This window comes from Anolis sagrei, chromosome 10, assembly GCF_037176765.1.
Source record: "Anolis sagrei isolate rAnoSag1 chromosome 10, rAnoSag1.mat, whole genome shotgun sequence".
NCBI lineage: Eukaryota > Metazoa > Chordata > Lepidosauria > Squamata > Dactyloidae > Anolis > Anolis sagrei.
Genome location: NC_090030.1, coordinates 17,452,464 through 17,474,131, shown reverse-complemented (window position 1 = coordinate 17,474,131; position 21,668 = coordinate 17,452,464). Strand labels below are relative to the sequence as shown.

Here is a 21,668-nt window from a genome sequence, read left to right as displayed (position 1 = left end):
GAGGCACCTTGCAACTAAATCAGTAGGTTCTGGAAGAAATTGTTATGGAATCTTCACAGATCTACCCAGATGGCTTACAAACTTTTCTGATATATGTTGGATTTTATGTTTTCCTTAAGGATTCCTCATTGAAACAGAGTTACACAGTGGCATTTTGGGCTGATTGTTCATGTAGTTCCAAACACCTTTATCAAGCCCTTGTAAGCTGACTTAAATCTGAATTAAACCTGTTTACTTGATTGTTGCACTTTCCTTGCGCTCCCTTCAGGATGTATTGGGCTCATTGAGCCTGAACCTCAGCTATGTTCCTTTTCTGAGCCATATTGTTTTGATGTTGTTATGATTGTGGTTGTTTTTATATTTTATCTGATGTTTTTTATTGTTTGTGTTTTATTTGTAACTTTTTGGGCTTTTCCCTTGTAAGCTGCCCCGAGTCCCCTTGGGGAGATGGCTGGCGGGGTATGAAAATAAAGTTGTTATTATTATTATTATTATTATTATTATTATTATTATTTTACTGACACAAAGCTACAGTATGTCACAGCAAACGAGATCTATATGCCGGATTTCGTATCAAAAAATCAAAAATAAATAAATAAAAATATTAGTAGTAGTATTATTATAGTGCTGAACTGAATTGACATAAAACATTCAAGTCTGTTTCATGAAGTTACTTTGCCACTGGACTTCATTCTGTGCAAGCTTTTGAAAATGCAGTTCTCTTCCTCAGGAAATGATGCTTTTTTTTTTTTGGGAAAAGGTGGAGGGACAACAATGATGCAGCCTGCATGTTGTGCTGCAATATTATGGGAAGAAAGGCATGTGTGACTATGGAATCAGATTCGTTATTATGTCCTCGGGTTTTCTGGGAATAGATAAACCAAGAAAGGCAATGACTTTTTATTCCCCATTTTGAGTCTGTCCCCAAGGCAGGATTATGAGTATGACCCAAGCCAGATGATATGCAACAGGAGTCAGTACTGCTCTCGCTGTTAACATATAGTTGTAATATTTCACAGTTGTATGGTTCAAATTTAGGGAACCTTTTGTTTTCTTGTTGGGGTCTTCTGTGGTTTATTTGGCTAGATCACAAAAACACTTTTGAGCATTACATAGCAGATGAACAGTTGGGTCTCTTGACTTGTGGTATGTCTGTCAGAATCGAGGAAGCTAGCCATTTACAGCAGAGGTGTTGCTGAATCTCTCTTGTGGTCATGGAGGAAATGGAAACTTGATAAAGTCACAGACTACTCAGAGGCATGTTAGGGCAAGGAAATCAGTGAGGAGTTCTTTGGAAATGCAGAAACCATTCAGAGGTTATGACTATCCTTAGTAAGAGATTTCAATTAATTGGTCCTTTGTTAGAGGATGTAAAAGACATATTTTGTGTATGTGTCTATTTTAAAAGGGGGGGATGACTTGTAAAGCACGCTGGGTTCAGGACAATAGAAGTCTAAATAGAAGCTAAAGTCGGGGCTCTAAAAACAGTGGCTTTTTCCTTCTTTACACCATGAAAACTTGCTGGTGAGCTGTATAACCTCACTGTTCCATCATCGCAATGTGATTTGGACAGAAGGAGGCTCAGACAGAACTGCTGCTTTGTTTGGAAGGAGATCAGAGTCACCCAGCTCTATTCTTCTGATGTCAGTGTTGGAATGATTTCCTCCGCCCGCCTGTATTGGCAGTGGCAGGATGTGCACACACAACAGCATGAGAAAAAAAGTCACTAAAGACTCTCAGTTTATATGTTTTCAATAGCGCTCCCTGAAGGGGGAAATAATTTTTTAGGAGCATGACTTGAGCTGCACAAAGTTGAGGATCAGTGAAATACATTCTTAGTGTTCGCTTTTTCTTTTCTGTTTTTGGTAAGAGCTCACATGAATTGTTCTGTGCTATTTGGAATGTACATGTGAAGAGGAAAGGCTAAAACTCTGATGAGCTGCAACAGCTCCAGATTGTCATTTCCCTTTCTGGGATCATGATGGATTTCTAAAACTTGCTAATAATTCAGTACTTTGGGTAGAGTAAAAGGTTGTTCAGGGCTTCATTTGAGCCTTTTTATTGGATATTCTGAAGCAATACAAATAATGTGGCAGTGGATATTCTCTGTCGCTTTGTTCATTCTTCACCCGGACATGGATTTTAGACATGTACACAAATAACACAAAATATTAGGATCCTTTGCAGAGATACAGCATTCAGATGGTGAATTACGTGCCATGCTTGCTTGCAGTGAGAAATCTAGCTCTAGAACATAGACAACTATCAAGTTTGGAAAGCTTTTCTGTTTTATTGTACTCATATTAAATTTAGGAAGGCGGCTCAGGTCGTTGCTCTTATATGATGCTCATTAACTCTGATACTAGAAGCAGAAATGGGGAAGCCATAGGAGACTGCAAGGCCATCTTTGGAGGCTGAAACACAAGTTAAGTTTTAGTGAAACAGGCCTGACCTCAGGAACTCAGAAAGGATGTATTAGGAGGTTAGCAGGAAAAAAGAAAGGGAAAAAAATTACCATGTGTGTTACATAGGATGGGGAAATATTGAACACCTTTTTTTCCAGTTGATCTTAAACATTTGACAATTTAAGGACAGCATTGGTGACCCTAGGCGGCAGATTGTTAAGGAACCCCCCCCCCCCCCCGTATAAAGGATTGCAGTGCTGACATTTTCTCTTATGTGGTAGACATGGGAAAACCAAAGAATGGGTTCAAAAGGAGATTCCACCTGAACATTAGAAAGAAGTTCCTGACTGTGAGAGCTGTTCAGCAGTGGAACACTCTGCCCCAGAGTGTGGTGGAGGCTCCTTCTTTGGAGGCTTTTAAGCAGAGGCTGGATGGCCATCTGTCAGGGGTGCTTTCAATACGATTTTCCTGCTTCTTGGCAGAATGAGGTTGGCCTACGAGGTCTCTTCCAAGTTTATGATTCTATGAAAGTACATACATACTTTATTTAATACATGAGGTGTTGAAGATGAGTGTTCCATTTAAACTTGCGCTGTTTCTATTGGGACTCATGGATGAGTAACTGGAAAGGAAATATGAAATATTACTGTGATACCCAACCATGGCAACAAGATTACTATATGCACAAAAATTGAAGCATGAAATAATGCTGAGTAAAAGCTGGCAGACCTGGCTAGTTTCTGGATGGGGTACCACCAGGGGATGTCAGGGATAGGAAAGAGTCCTGCTGAAACCCTGGTCAGCCAAGGCTAGTCCAAAGTCTGTAGTACTGGGATCGATGGATCAATGATTTGATTTAATTTAGACCTGTGTCTTGTGCTCTTGTCCAAGTTCACCAGGAGGCACATTGGTACAGATGAAAGAGGGAAAGGCAGGACCTGAAAGAGTCGGTTTATTTGATGAAGAGTGGATAGTTGTTAGAAGCAGATTCCAGACAATCGGCAGCATGCCAGGCAAATCCTGGGAGTCTCAAAAAAAAGCACTACAGACTATCTCTGCCATTTAGGTCCTGTGAAGAACTCTTGCCAGATAGAAAGTGTAGTTGCAGATCATGAACGCAAGTTAAAGTGGACCACCAGTGGAACTAAAATATGATCTGCGGCTTCACCGTCATTACATTGTTGTAACGAGAGTGACCGGTCTCATTAAACCCTCTTATAGTGCTGAGGCTTATTAAATATTGTTTTCTATGGGTGAGCGGATTGCGACTACTGGATGGCATATGTTGTGTATCAGAAACTAGAGCTGATGTGGTCTGTCCAATGCAGTTTTCTGAATCAGCACCCCAAATAACCAAATTTAAAGTTGGCCAAAAACTGATTCGTAACCCCTTTGTACTAATGTTGGGAGAATGGTCCTGGTAAAAAAGGTTGGAAACTACTGCTTTAGACCTATGGCTTCTGCACTAATGAAATTTGAAGAATGGTGGACAATGAGTGGGGAAAAAAAGGCTAAGAGACACACTTGTAAGTCAGGTTCCTGACAGTAGTGTTCCTAACCCGATTTTCTATGTAATGGCAAATTTAATCTATTATTTTTGGCACAGTCCCATAAATGCATCTTAACTGGATTGTTTCTTATGTTTTAGATCTAATTCAGTGCACAAATGAGATGAATGTGAATATTCCACAGCTGGCAGACACCCTTTTTGAGCGGACTGCAAACAGTAGCTGGGTAGTAGTGTTCAAAGCTCTAATTACAACACACGACCTCATGATGTATGGAAACGAGGTAAGATATTAGTCATTTGTGATGTAGCACTATGCTTAATAGCAGAAAGAGCACTTAGGCGCTTGTGATTTCTGAATTTGGGCACAATGGAACAAGTTGGTATGCCAATATGAATTGTATATATGACTCGTCTCTTGCTAGAAAGCAAATAGTTGTGTATAAACTATCACAAAGTTTTAAGAGTGTTAAATTACCAAGACAGATGTGCTGGCTCAGCTTCTAACAGATAGATAGATAGATAGATAGATAGAGGAAATGCTAGTCTATTGAAATTTACCTTTACTGTTAAAGGATTTTTTTGTTTCTAATAATGATAACACTTACGTGTAGCATAAAATGTAATTGCATTAGGAATATTCTGCCTGGAGTCTTAAGCAGAATAAGCATAATACACCAGCCATTATAATTATGTACTTGCATACATATGTTTGAGATTTAGACCACTTTTTCCAGATGTTCTGCATTTCTGAATGCTGTCCTTTCTCATTCTTCTGTTTGTCTGCTAATTCCATTCATGGAGAGATCATGAATGGGTCTCCGCCAGGTGTGCTCTTGTCCAATTCTGGTAGTCTTATTTGGAAGTTACAAGTAATTTATAAGATCCAAGTGATAAAAAGTGTATGTGGGGATTGGTGAACTTAGAGACCATTCCTTCTCTTATTACTGAAAAACTAATGAGAAAATACTTCCTTTGACATGTTACCTTATTCCAAATAGTAGCACTGGTGTTTTTTTGTGTGTGTTGTGTGTGAGTACATAGCTTTAGTTCTCACAAACTCCATTTGCTTATTATGCATTGATTGAATGCTGCTGGCATATCACAGTGAAGAATCTCAATAGTGTTTGCATGTCGTTATAAACCTGGTCTGAGTGTTTTCTAGCAAAAGAGAGTTGTATGCAAATATGTGTTCATTAATGAATATTGTTGCCCTTTGTGCGAGAGTTGTGGATTTAGTTGCACTTGCACTTGGTTGCACACATTGTACTTGGTTACTTGACTCAGTTAATCCAGGTTTGTTTCTCTGGATAGTGACTGTAAACTCAAGTCTTTTAGTAGATTTAATTTTTCTGCCTTATATTAGATATTTCCAAGTCAGTGTATATCTCCCAGAGGTGCTTAGCAATTTGCTTCTGCAACATAGTTATTTTTGTGAAACATCAATGTAATCTGGAATTTGATTTTTCCACCAATAGCGCTTCATCCAGTACCTGGCATCTCGAAATACATTGTTTAATCTCAACAACTACCTGGATAAAAGTGCAATGCAGGGTAAGGATTTCTGTATTCTTTGAAAGGGAAAGTTGCAAGCTTCATAATGTTTTAATAGTAGAAGGAATGTATTGTCGAAGGCTTTCATGGCCGGAATCACTGGGTTGTTGTAGGTTTTTCCGGGCTATATGGCCATGTTCTGGAGGCAATTTTTCTCCTGACGTTTCGCCTGCATCTATGGCAAGCATCCCCAGAGGTAGCATTCAATGGCTTGGAAGTGCCCAGGGGGAATCCCTTGTTGAGAGTGATTTTATGTGCCTGTTTGTTTCCCCTCTGTTGTTTTGCTGTTGTGATTTTTGAGTCCTTTAATACTGGTAGCCAGATTTTGTTCCCCCCAGATTTCCCCCAGGCACTTCCAAGCCATTGAATCCTAATCAAGGTGATCAGCTGAAACATTCACAGCTAGCCCCAGCAGAAAAAAGTCCTTTGTCTCACCCTGGTCATTCCACAGATATATAAACCCATTTTCCTACTTCCAACAGACCTCACTACCTCTGAGGATGCTTGCCATAGATGCAGGCGAAATGTCAGGAGAAAAATTGCCTCCAGAACATGGCCATATAGCCCGGAAAAACCTACAACAACCCAGTAGAAGGAATGTTAGGGATTCCAGTGTATTTAGTTATTCTATTCATCTTCCTCATATACTATTGAAGTTTTGGGGAAAAATGGCATTCATAACCTTTTTGAAAAGGAAAAATGATGTCATATCCTTTTGGCAAATGTGAATCTCCATGTGCATCTGGAGACCACCTTTTGAAAACCACTAGTCAAGGAAAGGCATGACCTTGTTAGAATTCAACCCTTTGAAAAAGTGATGTTCACAAGCATTCATGTAATGGCACACAGGTAACTCAGCTGTTAAACTGATAAACCATGTATTTTAACTGCCAGGGAGAAAGACATGCCACTGCACAAAATAACATATTTAACTAGCAGAGTCTTGAAAATGTTTCTTTGAAGTTGAAATTGCAATTGCAATTGCCCAAAACATATACTCTCCCCCTTAAAACCTGTTAGTTTAAAATATGCAGTCAGAGACCAAATACAAAGTCTTCTTAAAAGTAACATATCTCGTTTACTCACAAACATCTTGTATTAATTTACCATATAAGCACATTTCTTATTAAAGTTCGGTTATAGATAGGATGTAGTTTCTCTGTGTTGAGAACACAGGGCATCATTCTTAATCAATAGTCAATAGTCCAAAGTCTTTAAGTATACATCTTGTGAAAGTCCAAACTGTATAACTGTACCCACTGCTTCTCAAAGCAAACATATAGTAAACTACATAAGTCCAAATAACATCTGCTTCCATTAAAGTCCAAAAGCATACTGCATCCACCTCCACTGAGGTCTAAAGTGAACTGCTAACATTGATGTCCAAAAACATACTGATAACTAAATGGAGTCTTGAGTCTGAACATGCTCTGTACAATCACATGTCTGTAGCCCCTCCCACACAAAAGAGGTCAGTCAAACTGGCAAATCAATATATATATACAATACAGGTTAGCAAATATATACATTAACAAACAAATAGTGACGGCTTGGAAGGTTGCTATTTCCAACATGAAGTACTACAGATATGGTCCATCCATTGTATATATGTGAATCCTACTGGATTAAATAAAACGTGTTCCAAAGTAAATATATGCAAGAGGCCTACCCTCAAGTGCTATTGGGATATGATTTCTTCTCATTAAAGAAACTCCTATTTTATGTTTTAAAACACGGTTTTAAGTAAAGTTTGTAATTTTGAAATACATGTTTCCGGAACAAGCAGGTATATTAATTTGTTCCTATAACAGTTACACCTTTTGGAATATAGTGGAAAATGTGGGAAGGCAGTGCCCGAGAAACTAGAATTAATCTGGAATGTGCTTCATACTGAATAGAAAAGATTAGACCATGAAAATGTCTAACTTAAAAACATTTCATTTCCAGGCTACGATATGTCTACCTTCATCAGACGATATAGCAGATACTTGAATGAAAAAGCACTTTCTTATAGGCTTGTAGCAGTTGATTTCACCAAAATGAAAAGAGGGCAAGTATATTATACATTTCCATACTGTTTTATTCTCACACCATCAACATGTCTGATGGGACCAAATGTTCACAGCAGGGGTCAGTGTGAAAGGCGTTTAGGCATCTGAACGAAACATAGAGTCTAAAGTGAAATTTTAAATACCGTATATACTTGAGTATAAGCCAAGGTTTTTCAGCCATTTTTAGGCTGAAAAAGCCCCCCTCTGCTCATACTCAAGTCAAAGTTATTCTGTTATTGTTACTATTTTTATTACAGTTATTATTTTACTTTTTTATTATTATTACATTTACATTATATTACTCTATTATTATTATTGCATGTATCATTTTACTCTATTTTTATTATTATATTTATTATTTCCCTCTATTATTATATTTATTATTTTACTTCTTATTATTGGAAGGATAGATAAGCACATTTATATTGAAGAAGGTTAGAATAATGATTTAATCAGAGTTGGACAGTCTTATCTTAAATTACAGTTTTATGTAAATATTCAAATACATTTGACCTACTGATGCCTCAATTAATGTAATTGTATTGGTCTCTGTTTTTATTTTGAAATTTGCCAGTAGCTGCTGCATTCCCACCCTTGGCTTATATTTGAGTCAATACATTTCCCCTTTTTTTGTGGTAAAATTAGGTTCCTCAGCTTATGTTTGGGTTGTCTTATATTCAAGAATTTACGATAATACCTGCAATTTTTTGTCATAAAACACAAAAAAGGCACTGTGTTTTTAATAGAAACACATTATTTGAAGGCATTGCATATGATACATCATATTCCATGAGTTTCTGTAGTTTTTAGTCTTAGCCCTAAATTCATTGTTAATCTTAACTAGAGTGACCCCCATGGAAATCAGTGGAAGTTTAGTAAGCAGCGACTGAGAAATATCATTCATTTCAAGCGGGTCCTTACTAGTTAAGATTAAAAGTGGATGTAGTTTCATGTTTGGGAACTTGCATCCTATTATTCCTATTAAACCTCACCCCTGTTTATGCTAGCAAGGGCTGATGAGAACTGGAGTCTAATAACACTTGAAGTACAGCGGGTTTCTCATTTCTGCTCTGGTCTGTAAGGCTGTCATTGCATGGCATTGTGTTGTATGGCTTGCATAATTCTGGTTTATTTTGCCTTCTATCTCTGAAGGATTGATGGTGTGATGAGAACAATGAATACCGAAAAGCTTCTGAAGACCCTTCCGATTATTCAGAATCAGCTCGATGCACTGCTTGATTTTGATGTAAGCATTAGACTTGGCTTCTCTGCTAGAGCCCACTCTTTATGTTTATGCAGGGACCAAAATATGTTGTTGTTTCACTTTCTGGTGATTTAACTTCTGAAAACACTTTCTGCTTTTCTACACAGGCCAACCCTAATGAATTAACGAATGGTGTCATCAATGCTGCCTTCATGCTCCTATTTAAAGATTCAATTCGGCTTTTTGCTGCCTATAATGAGGGGATTATTAACCTGTTGGGTACGTGAAACACTACATTCAAGTTGTTCAAACGCTTATCAGTTGAGAAATGTGTGAATATGTCAGTGTTATGTATTTATTTATTTACTATATTTGTATATTTAGTAAATATACTAAATATTTATTTATTTACTATATTTGTGTTCTGGTCCCTGATTCTCCCTTGACCAACACTTCAGTAGCACAAGCCAACAAAATCAAACTTTTTGTAATCATCAGAAATGAGAGTAGCACTGTTTAAATCAAATTTTATGCTAATTTTAAGCATGTCTTTTTCCCCATCACGCCAACTTTTAAAAATACGATGAATGGTACATTACAGTGGATTACCGTAAAGTCTGCACATTTCACGTCATATTCATGTAACACAAGCCAGCAAGTATTATTCATCAGATATAATTTTAGGTCATTCTGTGTTTATTTTTTTCCTCAAACATGTGTAGTTTTTGTGATGAGGCTAATCGAATAATTAATGCACTTACACACTGATATCAAAAGAATCTAATTAACCACAAGTCAACAAGTATTTTTATTAGATAAAATTCTTATAGAGTTTTTTTTAACACACAATTCAAATCTATGTTTATTTTTCTCTATCAGGTGTAGTTTTTGCAATGAGGCTAATTGAATAATTAATGCATTTATGCACTGATATCAATAGAATCTAATCAATCACAATCCAACAAGTATTTTTCATCAGATATGATTTTAGGTCATTCTTATGGATGTTTTTGCACTGAATTCAGATCTGTGTTTTATTTTTTTCTCTATCAGGTGTAGTTTTTGCAATGAGGCTAATCAAATCATTAATGCATTTATGCATTATCAATAGAATAAAATTAATTAGATTCTATTGATATCTGTGCGTAAATGCATTAATTATTCAATTAGTCTCATCGCAAAAACTACACATGATAGAGAGAAAAAAATAAACAGATCAATGCAAAAGATAAACTCTTCTGTATAAGAATGACTTAACATCATATGTTGGCATCCCTTTTTGCCAACATTCTGCTCTGACCTCAAGTGTCTTTTCTTGTTTGTTTCTCACACTATTGGCCAGCTAAAATAATACCCTGATGGCTATGCCAGTCTAGTAGTAGTAGTAGTAGTAGTAGTAATCATCGTCGTCATCATCACCTTTATACCCTGCCTTTCTCCCTGTAGGGACTCAAGGTGGCTAACAACCACACAATCTAATGACAATGTAAAACAAAACAAATACAACCCCCTCCCATTATTGTAAATACTCGTGTATGAATATGAATTAAAACAACATTTAAAAGTGATCATCCTCCCAAAATCCCACCTACAACCTCCCTAGTATCATGTATCAATAAATGTCAAGTCGGTAGCACGGAGAATTCAAAAGCTCCAAGAAAAGCGGTCTTTTCTTCTGCTAGATTTCTTTGATTTTGTGTGTATGTTTGTGCGATTGCTATGGGAGCCCTTGGTCCTCAGTCCTAAACACATTGTGTTGAAATCCCTGGGATTTAAATAGAACTGTGCCCAAGGGATCACTGCAGGGACTTGGCCTCGATTGCCCTTGGAAGATATTGGCTCTGATTCAGAGAATCCACTGTGGCATGTGATTATTTTATGGGGATGTGCCTCCAGAAGCAGGGAGGCATTATCTGTAGGCAGCTTTAGGAAACAGCATGCCCACCTCTCTATCTGCACTTGCTTTTATCCTCCTTAAATAGCACCCAGTGCTCATTTCATCTCATTCAACAAGTTTTTTATTTTCTTCCCAGTGTGCAGAAGTAGTCTGCAGGTGTAGAATTAGGGAATTGCCCTTAATGAAACTTCAGATTTGTATTTCAGACTTCATGTTTCCATGTGTTTTTAGAATAATTGTACATATTAAAAAATTTAGGCAATGGATGAAAGAAGGAGAACTTATATTAATAGTGTATAAAAACACCCACAACTTCTTTTTTGAATATTGCCCCATGTCTTGACCAAACCCTGCAAAAATGCCCTCGGAAGCACTTTATTTTTACCTTCTAGTGCAATCAAACCCTACTTTATCCTTTGGATTCCCTGTCCAGATACGTTACATTGCTCTCTCACCCAGTGTTTTAAATTTTTAATCTATTGAAACCAGCCCTGCCCACTGTGATTAATTTTTGTGTTTTAAATGTTGTGATTTTATATTGCTGATGGTTCTTGTATTTTATTTTTATTTTTTTATATATTTTACTGCTGTATTTTGTTGTATATTGCTATATTGTTTTGCTGGGCTTGGCTTCATGTAAGCTGCCCCGAGTCCCCTTGGGGAGATGGTGGCGGGGTATAAGTAAAGTATTATTATTATTATTATTATTATTATGGCTAAATGTTTAAATGTAATGCACAAATACTGGGTCTATGGTTTATCTACAAATATAAAAGCTAAAACATGTCATAAATATTTATTTATTTATTTATTTTATTTAGAGGTTTTATAACCCGGTCTTCTCGACCTCCGAAGAGGGACTCAGGCCAACTAACAACAAAGAATCAATATATCAATATATAAATAAACTAAAGCATAATAACATCATAGTACATTAATACATTAAAACACATTAAAATACAGATCAAGAATTACATAAAGCCAATTCGTCAAGGTAAATCACAAATTCACCACCATCCGCCTTGTGGTCAACAGTTATTGATTCGATCATCAATCTGAGAATGCTAAGTTCCAGAGCCAACACTTTTAATTAACCTTAGTTAATTAAAAATTAACTAGGTATTTGTAATTACAAAAATGCGAGTCAAACGCTGAAGGGTTAAAGGGATGCAGTGATTGAGCAAAAGCCGCAGTTCAATATAAGCCTGTAGCTTATATGTCTCGGTGCCTGTAGCTTAGTGATAGTTGCCCTCAGTATTAAGAGGCTTCAGTATGAGAGAGGCCTCAGGCCTCATTATGAGGTAAACCTCAGTGTGAGAGGCCTGGTTTGAGAAGGCTTTCTTTGGTGACAGAAGCCCCAGTTAAAGGCCTCATATGTAAAGCTCCAGTGTGAAGGCCACTGTGTATAAAAAGCTACTGTGTTAAGTTCCTGTGTAAATTCAGTGTAAGAGGAATCTCAGTGAGAGCAAAGCTTTTTATCTGCATGAGAAAGAAGCCCAGCGTGGAAGCAAAGAAGGAAGTGTAAAGAACTTTATTTGTGTTATGGAAACCTTGTTCTTTTAAATAGTGCAACCATATTATTTTGCCATAAAGAAAAGCCTCCTAAGGAAGATATAACATTGGTCTGTGTGTTTTTGTTCTTTTTATCACTTTTGACTACTGGTGCTGAGTCACACTGCTCCAAATAAATTATTCTGCTGTACATTTATGAGGATGGTCTTTTGTTAATAAGCCCACTCACCCAACAACACATACACTCGAAGGACACTGATTTAATCATTTAAGAATCAAAGATGAGTCTACCTTGTAATTTACTTTCCAATATTTACACTTTTCTTATTGATGGCTATTTTTACTTTGAATTTGATTTTTCAGAAAAATATTTTGATATGAAGAAGAACCAGTGCAAAGAAGGTCTGGATATTTACAAAAAATTCCTTGCCAGAATGACCAAATTGTCAGAATTCCTCAAAGTGGCCGAGGTAAATCAAGCCGATAGTACTAACAACATATCATCTCGCTCTCTGGACTGGTACAGTAATAAATGCATAGGGTGGCAATGCAACCTTGTTAATTTCCTGCAAAACAAGAATTAAATAATTATTTTGGGAAGTTATGTTCAACTAGAATATGTGCATTTAATGGGTTTGAAATCTAGTTGCTTTTAACTTTGTTAAGAAATATCTATAATTATTTTGAAAGCATTTATTCCGATTGTCTTGTCTAAATAGTAACAAAGTTCTGACAGGCTTTTTCATATATTTGAAACAAATCTACGTAATTTTCCGTAGGGCCTCTGCATGAAACTGAGTTTTTGGAATGGCATTTAGGGTTGTACCAGTTCAAACAGCTCTCCATGTCTTCCCTGATTTCCTTAACGTTTATGTAAACATTCAGATCCACAGTTCTTTCTCTTCATTGCCACTGCATGTAGTAATGTGCATTTCTTTTCCCTTTTTTGTGAACCCAGCAAGTTGGAATTGATCAGGGTGACATTCCAGATCTTACGCAGGTCAGTGTACATTTCATATTTATTTAACCCCCCTTTGTGATTTCAACTGTTAGTATTCCATTCTGTACATTCTGAGACGTCATTCTCTTCCATATATATGTGAGTGTGTAATATATGGAAACACATGTCATTTCCCCCCTCTGAACTGTTCTGTTTGTGTAAAAACAGTATACTGTATTTGCTCGAGACAAATGTGCTGTCGAATCTAATGCACACCTCAGTTTTCAAAACCCTGAAACAAAAAAAAGGTTTTTGCTGGAGAATGTCATACACAGTGGGGAAAAAGTGTACTCTGTAATTTGGCCAAGAAAGTTGCACATTACAGAGGCTTCTTGCTTAGGATTCCTTCTTTAAAAACAAAGATGTTAGAACACCAAAGCTTCCAGCAATGGAAAGGAAAACATTGGGTATATGCTGTAGAATGAATCACTTTAACTGCCTTTGTTCAATGCTATGGAGTCATAGGAGGAAGTAGTTTGACATAACTCCTGCCAAATGATGATGATGACGATGATGATGATACATCACACAGTCCTAGACGCTTGGGAAGTGTTTGACTTGTGATTTTGTGATATAAAATCCAGCATATAGATCTCATTTACTGTGACATACTGTGCTTTTGTGTCAATAATAATAATATTTATTTATACCCTATCACCATCTCCCCAAAGGGGACTCAGGGCGGCTAACATGAGGCCAAGCCCAAAGATACAATACAACAAAATAAAATACAGAATGCAGACAACAAAAAATTAAATCAAAATAAAATAGGTACAATAGCAAAATGGGATAAATAAAACAAATTGACACAATATAAAATCGGAACAGAATGGGCAGGCCAAATGGAGGAGGTAAAATGATAAAACCCTGGATGAGATAGGAAAGAAAATATGTAATTGAGGGGAACCCAAAAAGAATAAACAGTGGGGTAGGCATTCAATTTAGGATGGGGGAAAGTGCATCATAGGGGCAACACTATAGATGGAACTAACAGAAATGGGGAAAATGGTCACTCTCCAAAGGCACATTGGAAAAGCCAAGTTTTCAAATTTTTCCTGAAGGCTGCTAAGGTGGAAATGTCACAAACTACAAATCCCAGGATCCCATAGCATTGAGCTGTGGCCATTAAATTAGAAATGTTGTACCAGTACCTTAAATAGGAGGGTCAGGTGCATATATATTGCATGCAAAAGTCACAGATCCAATTACTGACATCTTGTTGGTAATGGGAGGGTTTATTGTCAGAGACCCTGGTAAGGTGTCATTAATATGAATGGGAAAAAATGCTGGTTTAGATAGATATAAAGTAGGCTGTGATGTTCAACAAATTTCGGAACAGCAATTTCCTGGATAGAGGAAGGGCAGTTTTTCAAAAAAGAAGTCATCAAAATATGCAACCGAAGTTATTTTGTGGAGCTGAATCCTTGTTTATGGAAACTGAATACTCTTCTCTGCTTGTGCTGACACATCAGGAGCAGCAAGCAGATGCAGCCATGACGGCTGGAGAAGAACCAGCGGTTCAGTGGCAGGGATTCTGTTTTTCAGGAAAGCGCACTTAGAATGTCAAGTTCTAGGAAATTCTTAATAGGATTAGGGAAGAGCTTGGATTGCAGCCTTGGAAGAAATGTTGTTAATCATTGTACATTCAGATTTGTCATCAGAGGCCCTGCTGAATGATTCTATCAGTTGTGGTCTGAAATAACATGTACATAGTCAAGTGACATGAGTATAAGGTGGCATTATGCGATCAACAGAACTGATCCTTTTAGAGCCGTTCCACAAAGATAGTAAGGCAGAACTCATACATAACTCTAATAGATTTACAGGTTGCAGAGGTTATAACATTCTAGGATCAAGCCAGTTGCTATTTACTTTCATTTTATTACCCTCTTTCTTACCCCATCACTCTCTTTAACCCTTACATTAGCAAATCTTTCTCTGTCCAACAGCAGCTTAGCTCCATTATTTTCCCAGTTGGATCAGTAGCATTTGTTATGTACAGATTGAGTAGTAGTTCAGATTGGTCCTGTGTGCTACGGACTGAACTACCCTATAAAGAATAGGGTCTTCTTTGGAGGAAAAAAAATGCTTTATTTCCATTCTGGATGACAGTATTAGTCCCTTAGCAAAGACATCTTAAAAGGGTTAAGACTTGGGCATATGTTGAAATAATTATATTGTAGGATTGGCATCAAAAACAATATAATGGGGTTGTAAGAAGAAAGGCAGATAGGTTTATTTAAACAATAAAAATACTTAAAATGTTTTTTGGGACAGCCTTTACTCAGCTCTATATAGACTTAAGATCGTTGCTCATAATTTCTCTTGAAATCATTGGGATTTGTTTTGGCCCGGTTCTGTTGAGAAAGAATCTAAAAAGATTCTTTTTTTTTTTTTTTTTTATATATAATTTTTATTAAGAGTTTTTCCATAATTACAAGACATTCGTGACATTCATAGCATAACACATGTAGATTGCAGTAGGGATATTAATCAAGACATCAATCCCTTAACGTTTCTCCTTTAGCGTTCCCCGCCATAAGAGCCCTTATACCCTTCATATTAACTTAATTGTCAGTTATAGATATATCAATCTCCACTAAAATCCAACTATAACCTACAAAGAAAAGGGACGGGGTAGGGACAAAGGGGTGGAGAAGGGAGTGGGGAGGGTAGTGAGGGGATAATCGGATGTGAACAGTAACTTGGACAATTCATACATTCTTTGGACAATTCATACACTCTTTGGACTTCCCAAAGTCCTGGGGGTAATCGCATCCTTGTATATTCATGTCAAATATTTCCTAGTCTTAATTGCAGCCGTCAACATACAAAAAATCTCATACAATTAACTTTCTCTTTTCTTTGAGAAAGAGTCTAAGTGGATACCAGTCTATACTTTTCTTTGTATTTACATTATAAATCAAGTTCGATAATGAATCTAACTCCATAAAGTCCTTTATCTTATATAACCATGCCTCTATTGTTGGTACTTCCCTCGCTTTCCATTTGTTCGCTATTACAGTTCTTGCCGCTGCTGCTAGATGCAATAACAAACTCTCTTTATTTTTCTCCATCTTGAAATCCAGTAGATGGAGGAGGTAATATTCCGCCTTCAACTCGAACTGTATTTGCAAAATCCCTTGTATATTTCGGTGGACCTCCTTCCAGAAGATTTTAACCTTTTTACAGTCCCACCAGCAATGTATAAATGTGCCTATCTTAGTACCACATTTCCAACATAGATTACTTGCCCCATGTTGGAATTTTGCTATCCTTGTCGGTGTTAGGTACCACCTTGTAAACATCTTATACCAGCTTTCTTTAATAATTGCTGTTTTGGTGAGTGTAAGTTTATCTTTCCAAATATCTTCCCAATCTTTCAAAAGAATAGTGTGTTTCAGGTCTAACGCCCAAGAAATCATATTTTCTTTAATAAGTTCTTTTTCTGTTCCCCATTCTAACAGTTTTTGATAGAGGGTTTTAATCACCTTCCTCTTCTTCACCATTATCTTATCCCAGATGGAATCGGTTGGGGCGAAACCTATTTTATCCTCCTCCCTAAAGGTGTCCAACACCTGATGGTAGTGGAACCAGGAGAAATTTGGATCTAATGACTTCAATTCTTCTATTGATTTCAATCTGTATTTGTTTCCAACCTTTGTTAAAAGGACCTTGTATGTGTGCCAGCTATCTTTTGGGAGCTCTCTTTTTTGAAAGGCCTCGATGGGGGAGATCCAGAGGGGTGTTTTGTCGTAAAATCTTGTTTTGTACTTCTCCCAGACCTTCAATAATGCAGCCCGGATGATGTGGCTTGTAAAGTTCTTCTCTATCCTGGCCTTCCCATGCCATAAATAGGCATGCCAGCCCCTCCGTAGGTCTGCGCCCTCTAAATTTAGAAGTTTTTTCTTCTTAAGGGTTGCCCACTCTTTAACCCATGTCAATGCTGAAGCTTCAAAATAAAACTGAAAGTCCGGGAGCGACAAACCTCCCCTCTCCCTCGCATCAATCATTGTCGTATATTTAATTCTGGCATTTTTTCCTTGCCAAATAAATTTCTGCAAATCTCTTTTCCAGATTCGAAAGTAATGATTTGTTCTAAGTATCGGGAGCATTTGAAATAAAAAAACCATCTTAGGTAGAATATTCATTTTTATCAGAGCCACTCTCCCCATGATACTTAGCTTAAGTTGTTTCCATTTTTCTAGATTTTTGGAGATCTCTTTCCAAGCCTGATCATAATTGTTCTTAATCAGCTGTATATTACTTGCTGTTAACGTTATTCCAAGGTATTTAACTTTCCCAGCTAGACTGAAATTTGTGATCCTCTCCAATTCTGATTTCTTAATTTTACTGATGTTCTTTGTTAATAATTTGGTCTTTTGTCTGTTTATCTTTAGCCCTGCCACCCTTCCGTATTCCTGGATCACTTCTATCCAATTAGTGATGCTTTCCACTGGATTAGATATTATACAGACAATATCGTCCGCATATGCTTTGGTTTTGAACTCATCTTTCCTAATTTTCACCCCCTTTAAATTTCCGTCTCTCCTTATTCCATCCAAAAGGATCTCCAGGGACCATATAAATAAAAGGGGTGAGAGGGGACAACCCTGTCTGGTGCCCCTCTCAATTTGGATATTGTCTGTAAGGTGGCCATTTACTCTAATCCTAGCTCGTTGACTTGTATATATCGCCTTCAATGTATTGATGAATTGGAAGCCCATGTCTCTCTCCATGGCTAGATGCATCATAAAGTCCCAATTCACTCGATCGAAGGCCTTCTCTGCATCGACAAATAAAAGACCTAATTCTCTTTGATGATTGGCTTCATGAAACTCTATAATATCTAGGATGGTTCTTATATTCTCCCCCATTTGTCTTCCCGGGAGAAACCCATTTTGGTCTTCCTTGATTATCTCATTCAGATAGATCTTTAGTCTATTGGCCATTGTATGTGCGAATATTTTATAATCAACATTCAATAACGCTATTGGCCTATAATTTTTGACGTTATCTTCTTCTGAACCTATTTTATGTATTAGGGAAATAGTTGTCTCTTTCCAGGAATCCGGAATTCTTGCCTCTTTTAATATGTTATTGAATAGTGGCTTTAGATGTGGTAACAACTCGTCTTTAAATAGTTTATAATATAATGATGTAATTCCATCCGGTCCTGGCGATTTTTCTAAGGAGAGGTCACTTATTGCTCTAATTATCTCACTCTCCTGTATCTCTTTGTTCAGCAATTCTCTTTGTTGTTCAGTGAGCTTCTCCAAATTATATTTAGACAAATATTCGACTATTTCCTCTTGGGGTATATTTTCTTTCTTATAGAGTTCCTGATAGAAGTCCTTAAATTGTCTACTGATCCCTTCCTCATCTGTGTAGTGTGTCCCATCCTTAGTTATCTTCGTGATGTGTTGAGATTGTCTTTTTTCCCTAAGGGATTTAGCTAGGAGTTTACCCGGTTTATTGGCTTGTGCATAATATTTAGCCCTGATGTATTTCAAATTCTTGGCTATATATTCGAGTTGGTACGAATCCCTTTGTTTTCTCAACATCTCCAACTCTATCCTGATTTTTTTATTTCCTGGTTTCTTTTTAAGTAGGCTCTCCTTTTCCTCAATACTCTTCAGCAATTCAGTTAATTCCTCATTTCTCTTTTTATTGCGTATGATTCCTTGCTGAATTAGGTGGCCTCTTATTACCGCCTTCCCGGCATCCCATACCACCTCTTCCTTAACTTCACTGTTGGCATTGAGTTCAAAGTATTCTTTAATTTTACTTCTGCACCTTTCTATATCTTCTTCTTTTTTAAGTAAGAATTCATTTAATCTCCAAAATCGTTGTTGTTTCTCGCTAAACACCTTTAGGATTATGGGACAGTGATCAGAGTTGCCCCTGGGCAGTATTTTTATTTTTTCTATCTTGGTTGTGAGGGTCTTGGACATCCACACCATGTCAATTCTGGACCAGGTAGAGTGACGGGCTGAATAAAATGTGAAATCTCTTCCTAGAGGGTTTTTAAATCTCCACGCATCAGACAAGTGCCAGTCTTTTTTTAATTTTAGAAATCCTTCCGGGAGTCTCTCACAGTTCTCTCTTGCCCTCTTTTTCCCTGATTTGTCGATCTTACAGTCTAATATAAAAAGATTCTTAACATGTATCCATTAACATGTGAATTAATATTATCATTGTCTATATGTCAGGAACCTTTATTAATGAAATACTTAATGCCTTTGGAAAACAGATTTTGCAAAGCAGAGCTGTGTGAAATCCAAACCCTGGCAATCAGATTTCACACAGTTACTTTAGATTCAATAATTTAGCATATAAATGTGTTCCTTCTTTTATCTTGATGACCCCCATCCCATCTATGTATATATATAGAGAGAGGGAGAAGGAGTCATACAGTTATGCTGTTGTGATGTCTTTAGGAGTAAGTAAAGGTAAAGGTTGACATTAAGCCCAGTTGTGTCTGACTCTGGGGGGTGGTGCTCATCTCAATTTCTAAGCCAAAGCGCTGGCATTGTCCATAGACACCTCCAAGGTCATGTGGCCAGCATGACTGCATGGAGCATTGTTACCTTTCCGCAAAAGCAGTATCTATTGATCTACTCACATTTGTATGTTTTTGAACTGCTTGACTGGCAGAATCTGGACCTAAACAGTGGGAGCTCACCCCGCTCCCCAGATTCGAACTGCCGACATTTTGGTCAGCAAGTTCAGCAGCTCAGCGGTTTAACCCGCTGCACACCAGAGGGCTTTAGGAACACTTTCTGACATTTGGAGCAGAAAAATAAATATGCAAAAAAATCCTAGCTTAGCATTGCTCATCCAACATCCATTTGATGAGAATTTTAACTTTAGGCTCCCAGCAGTTTGCTTGAAGCACTGGAGCAGCACCTGGCTTCTCTGGAAGGGAAGAAGACAAAGGAGCTTTCAGCTGCCAGCAGGTAATGGGCTGTTTATCCCTATTTGAGTATTGTAATCTTGGGAGCTGCGGTTAACATTGAAATCCATTTTTAAGACCTTGCGTTTCTTACTTTTACATGATGTAGTAGATCTGGCTCTTTGAAATAGTAAGGACTATCAGTGATATACTAACCCACTATAATAATAATAATTAATAATTATCTTTCTGTCCATCTCAGTGAGGGAAATGAGAATGTTTCACTCAAGAGATGGCGGTGGTTTTAGGCAGACTGTTCCCAGTTCTATTGAAGATTTATTGAATGCACATTTAACCACAGTCCTAAAGCGTCTGTTGCTATAATCTCTTGCAATGGTTGAGTGGGAAAGGATTAGAGGCCAAAATGCTGAAAGAAATGCATTTTCTTCCTTTCCAGGGGCAGCAAAGTTCCCATTAATAATATTTGCATTTTATGTTCTATGGTATGTGCATGCATCTTCTGTCTAGGTAACCACCCCCTCTTTGAGTGCAATAGCATGCCAGTGTTTGGAGGCACCCTAGACACCTTTATTTGGATTTTCTTTGGCCAGATAACGCTGGATCTTGTAGACCAGGGGTCCTCAATCTAAGGCTCGGGGGCCGGATACGGCCCTCCAAGGTCATTTACCCGGCCCTCACTCAGAGTCAACCTAAGTCTGAAATGACTTGATAGCACACAACAACAACAATCCTATTTCATCAACCAAAAGCAGGCCCACACTTCCCATTGAAATACTAATAATTTTATATTTGTTAAAATAGTTCTTCATTTTAATTATTGTATTGTTTTCAAGTCTTTTTTGCACTACAAATAAGATATGTGCAGTGTGCATAGGAATTTATTCATTTTTTTTTTCAAATTATAATCCGGCCCTCCAAGAGTTTGAAGGACTATGACCTGGCCCTCTGTTTAAAAAGTTTGAGGACCCCTGTTTTAGACTTTCCAACAAAATCCAATCACTAACATTTCCTTTACCGTGAAATATTTTGAGGTGACCACAGTTGTTAACCTCTTCCCTCCCGTCCCTTCAGTTTTCAACAATAGCCTTTTATTTTGGTTTATGAATATGTATGCACGCATAAATTTACTGGATTTATAAAAGTGTGCATGCTGAAAATGTATACTTGGAAATACCATGCTTTCCACTGTTGTTCACAACACCCTGTACTTGTTTACTTGGGTTTAAGCCTAGCTTCATACAGTGGGACTTCTTCCCAGGTAAATGTGAACAGGGCTGCAAACTGAAAACTCTTTCTCACATTTTGACAAATGCAAAGTTCTGTGGTTTCAGTTTAGTTCCCTACCGCTAATCCTCAAAATAATTGTTTGAGGCATCCTCAAGGCTCAGAGCTGTTAAATGTGTATCTATGCATGTTCTATCTATTTCAGAGCCAGTACTCTGTCCAGTGCCGTCTCCACACTTGCCAACACAGGAATGTCCTTCAGTAAAATGGACGAAAGAGAGAAGCAACAGGCGCTGGAGGAGGAGCAGGCGAGGCTGCAAGCGCTGAAGGTACATCTGGGTTTCTAGGCTGTGGGCAAGTATAAAATAACACAATAATGTGTCAGGGAAAAAACATCT

At 37.5% G+C, this 21,668-nt stretch overlaps 1 protein-coding gene across 3 annotated transcripts in view; it reads left to right on the top strand.

Annotated features, from left to right (window-relative positions):
* LOC132762956 (phosphatidylinositol-binding clathrin assembly protein-like) overlaps positions 1-21,668 on the top strand; it is a 55,151-nt gene that overhangs the window by 10,185 nt on the left and 23,298 nt on the right. For all 3 annotated transcript variants that reach the window (XM_060756223.2, XM_060756222.2, XM_060756221.2), the window contains exons 2-10: positions 4,054-4,196; positions 5,391-5,466; positions 7,414-7,516; positions 8,670-8,763; positions 8,889-9,000; positions 12,494-12,600; positions 13,089-13,130; positions 20,004-20,089; positions 21,476-21,599. In XM_060756223.2, the coding sequence (XP_060612206.1) occupies positions 4,054-4,196; positions 5,391-5,466; positions 7,414-7,516; positions 8,670-8,763; positions 8,889-9,000; positions 12,494-12,600; positions 13,089-13,130; positions 20,004-20,089; positions 21,476-21,599 (887 nt within the window). The remainder of the gene's footprint in view (positions 1-4,053; positions 4,197-5,390; positions 5,467-7,413; positions 7,517-8,669; positions 8,764-8,888; positions 9,001-12,493; positions 12,601-13,088; positions 13,131-20,003; positions 20,090-21,475; positions 21,600-21,668) is intronic.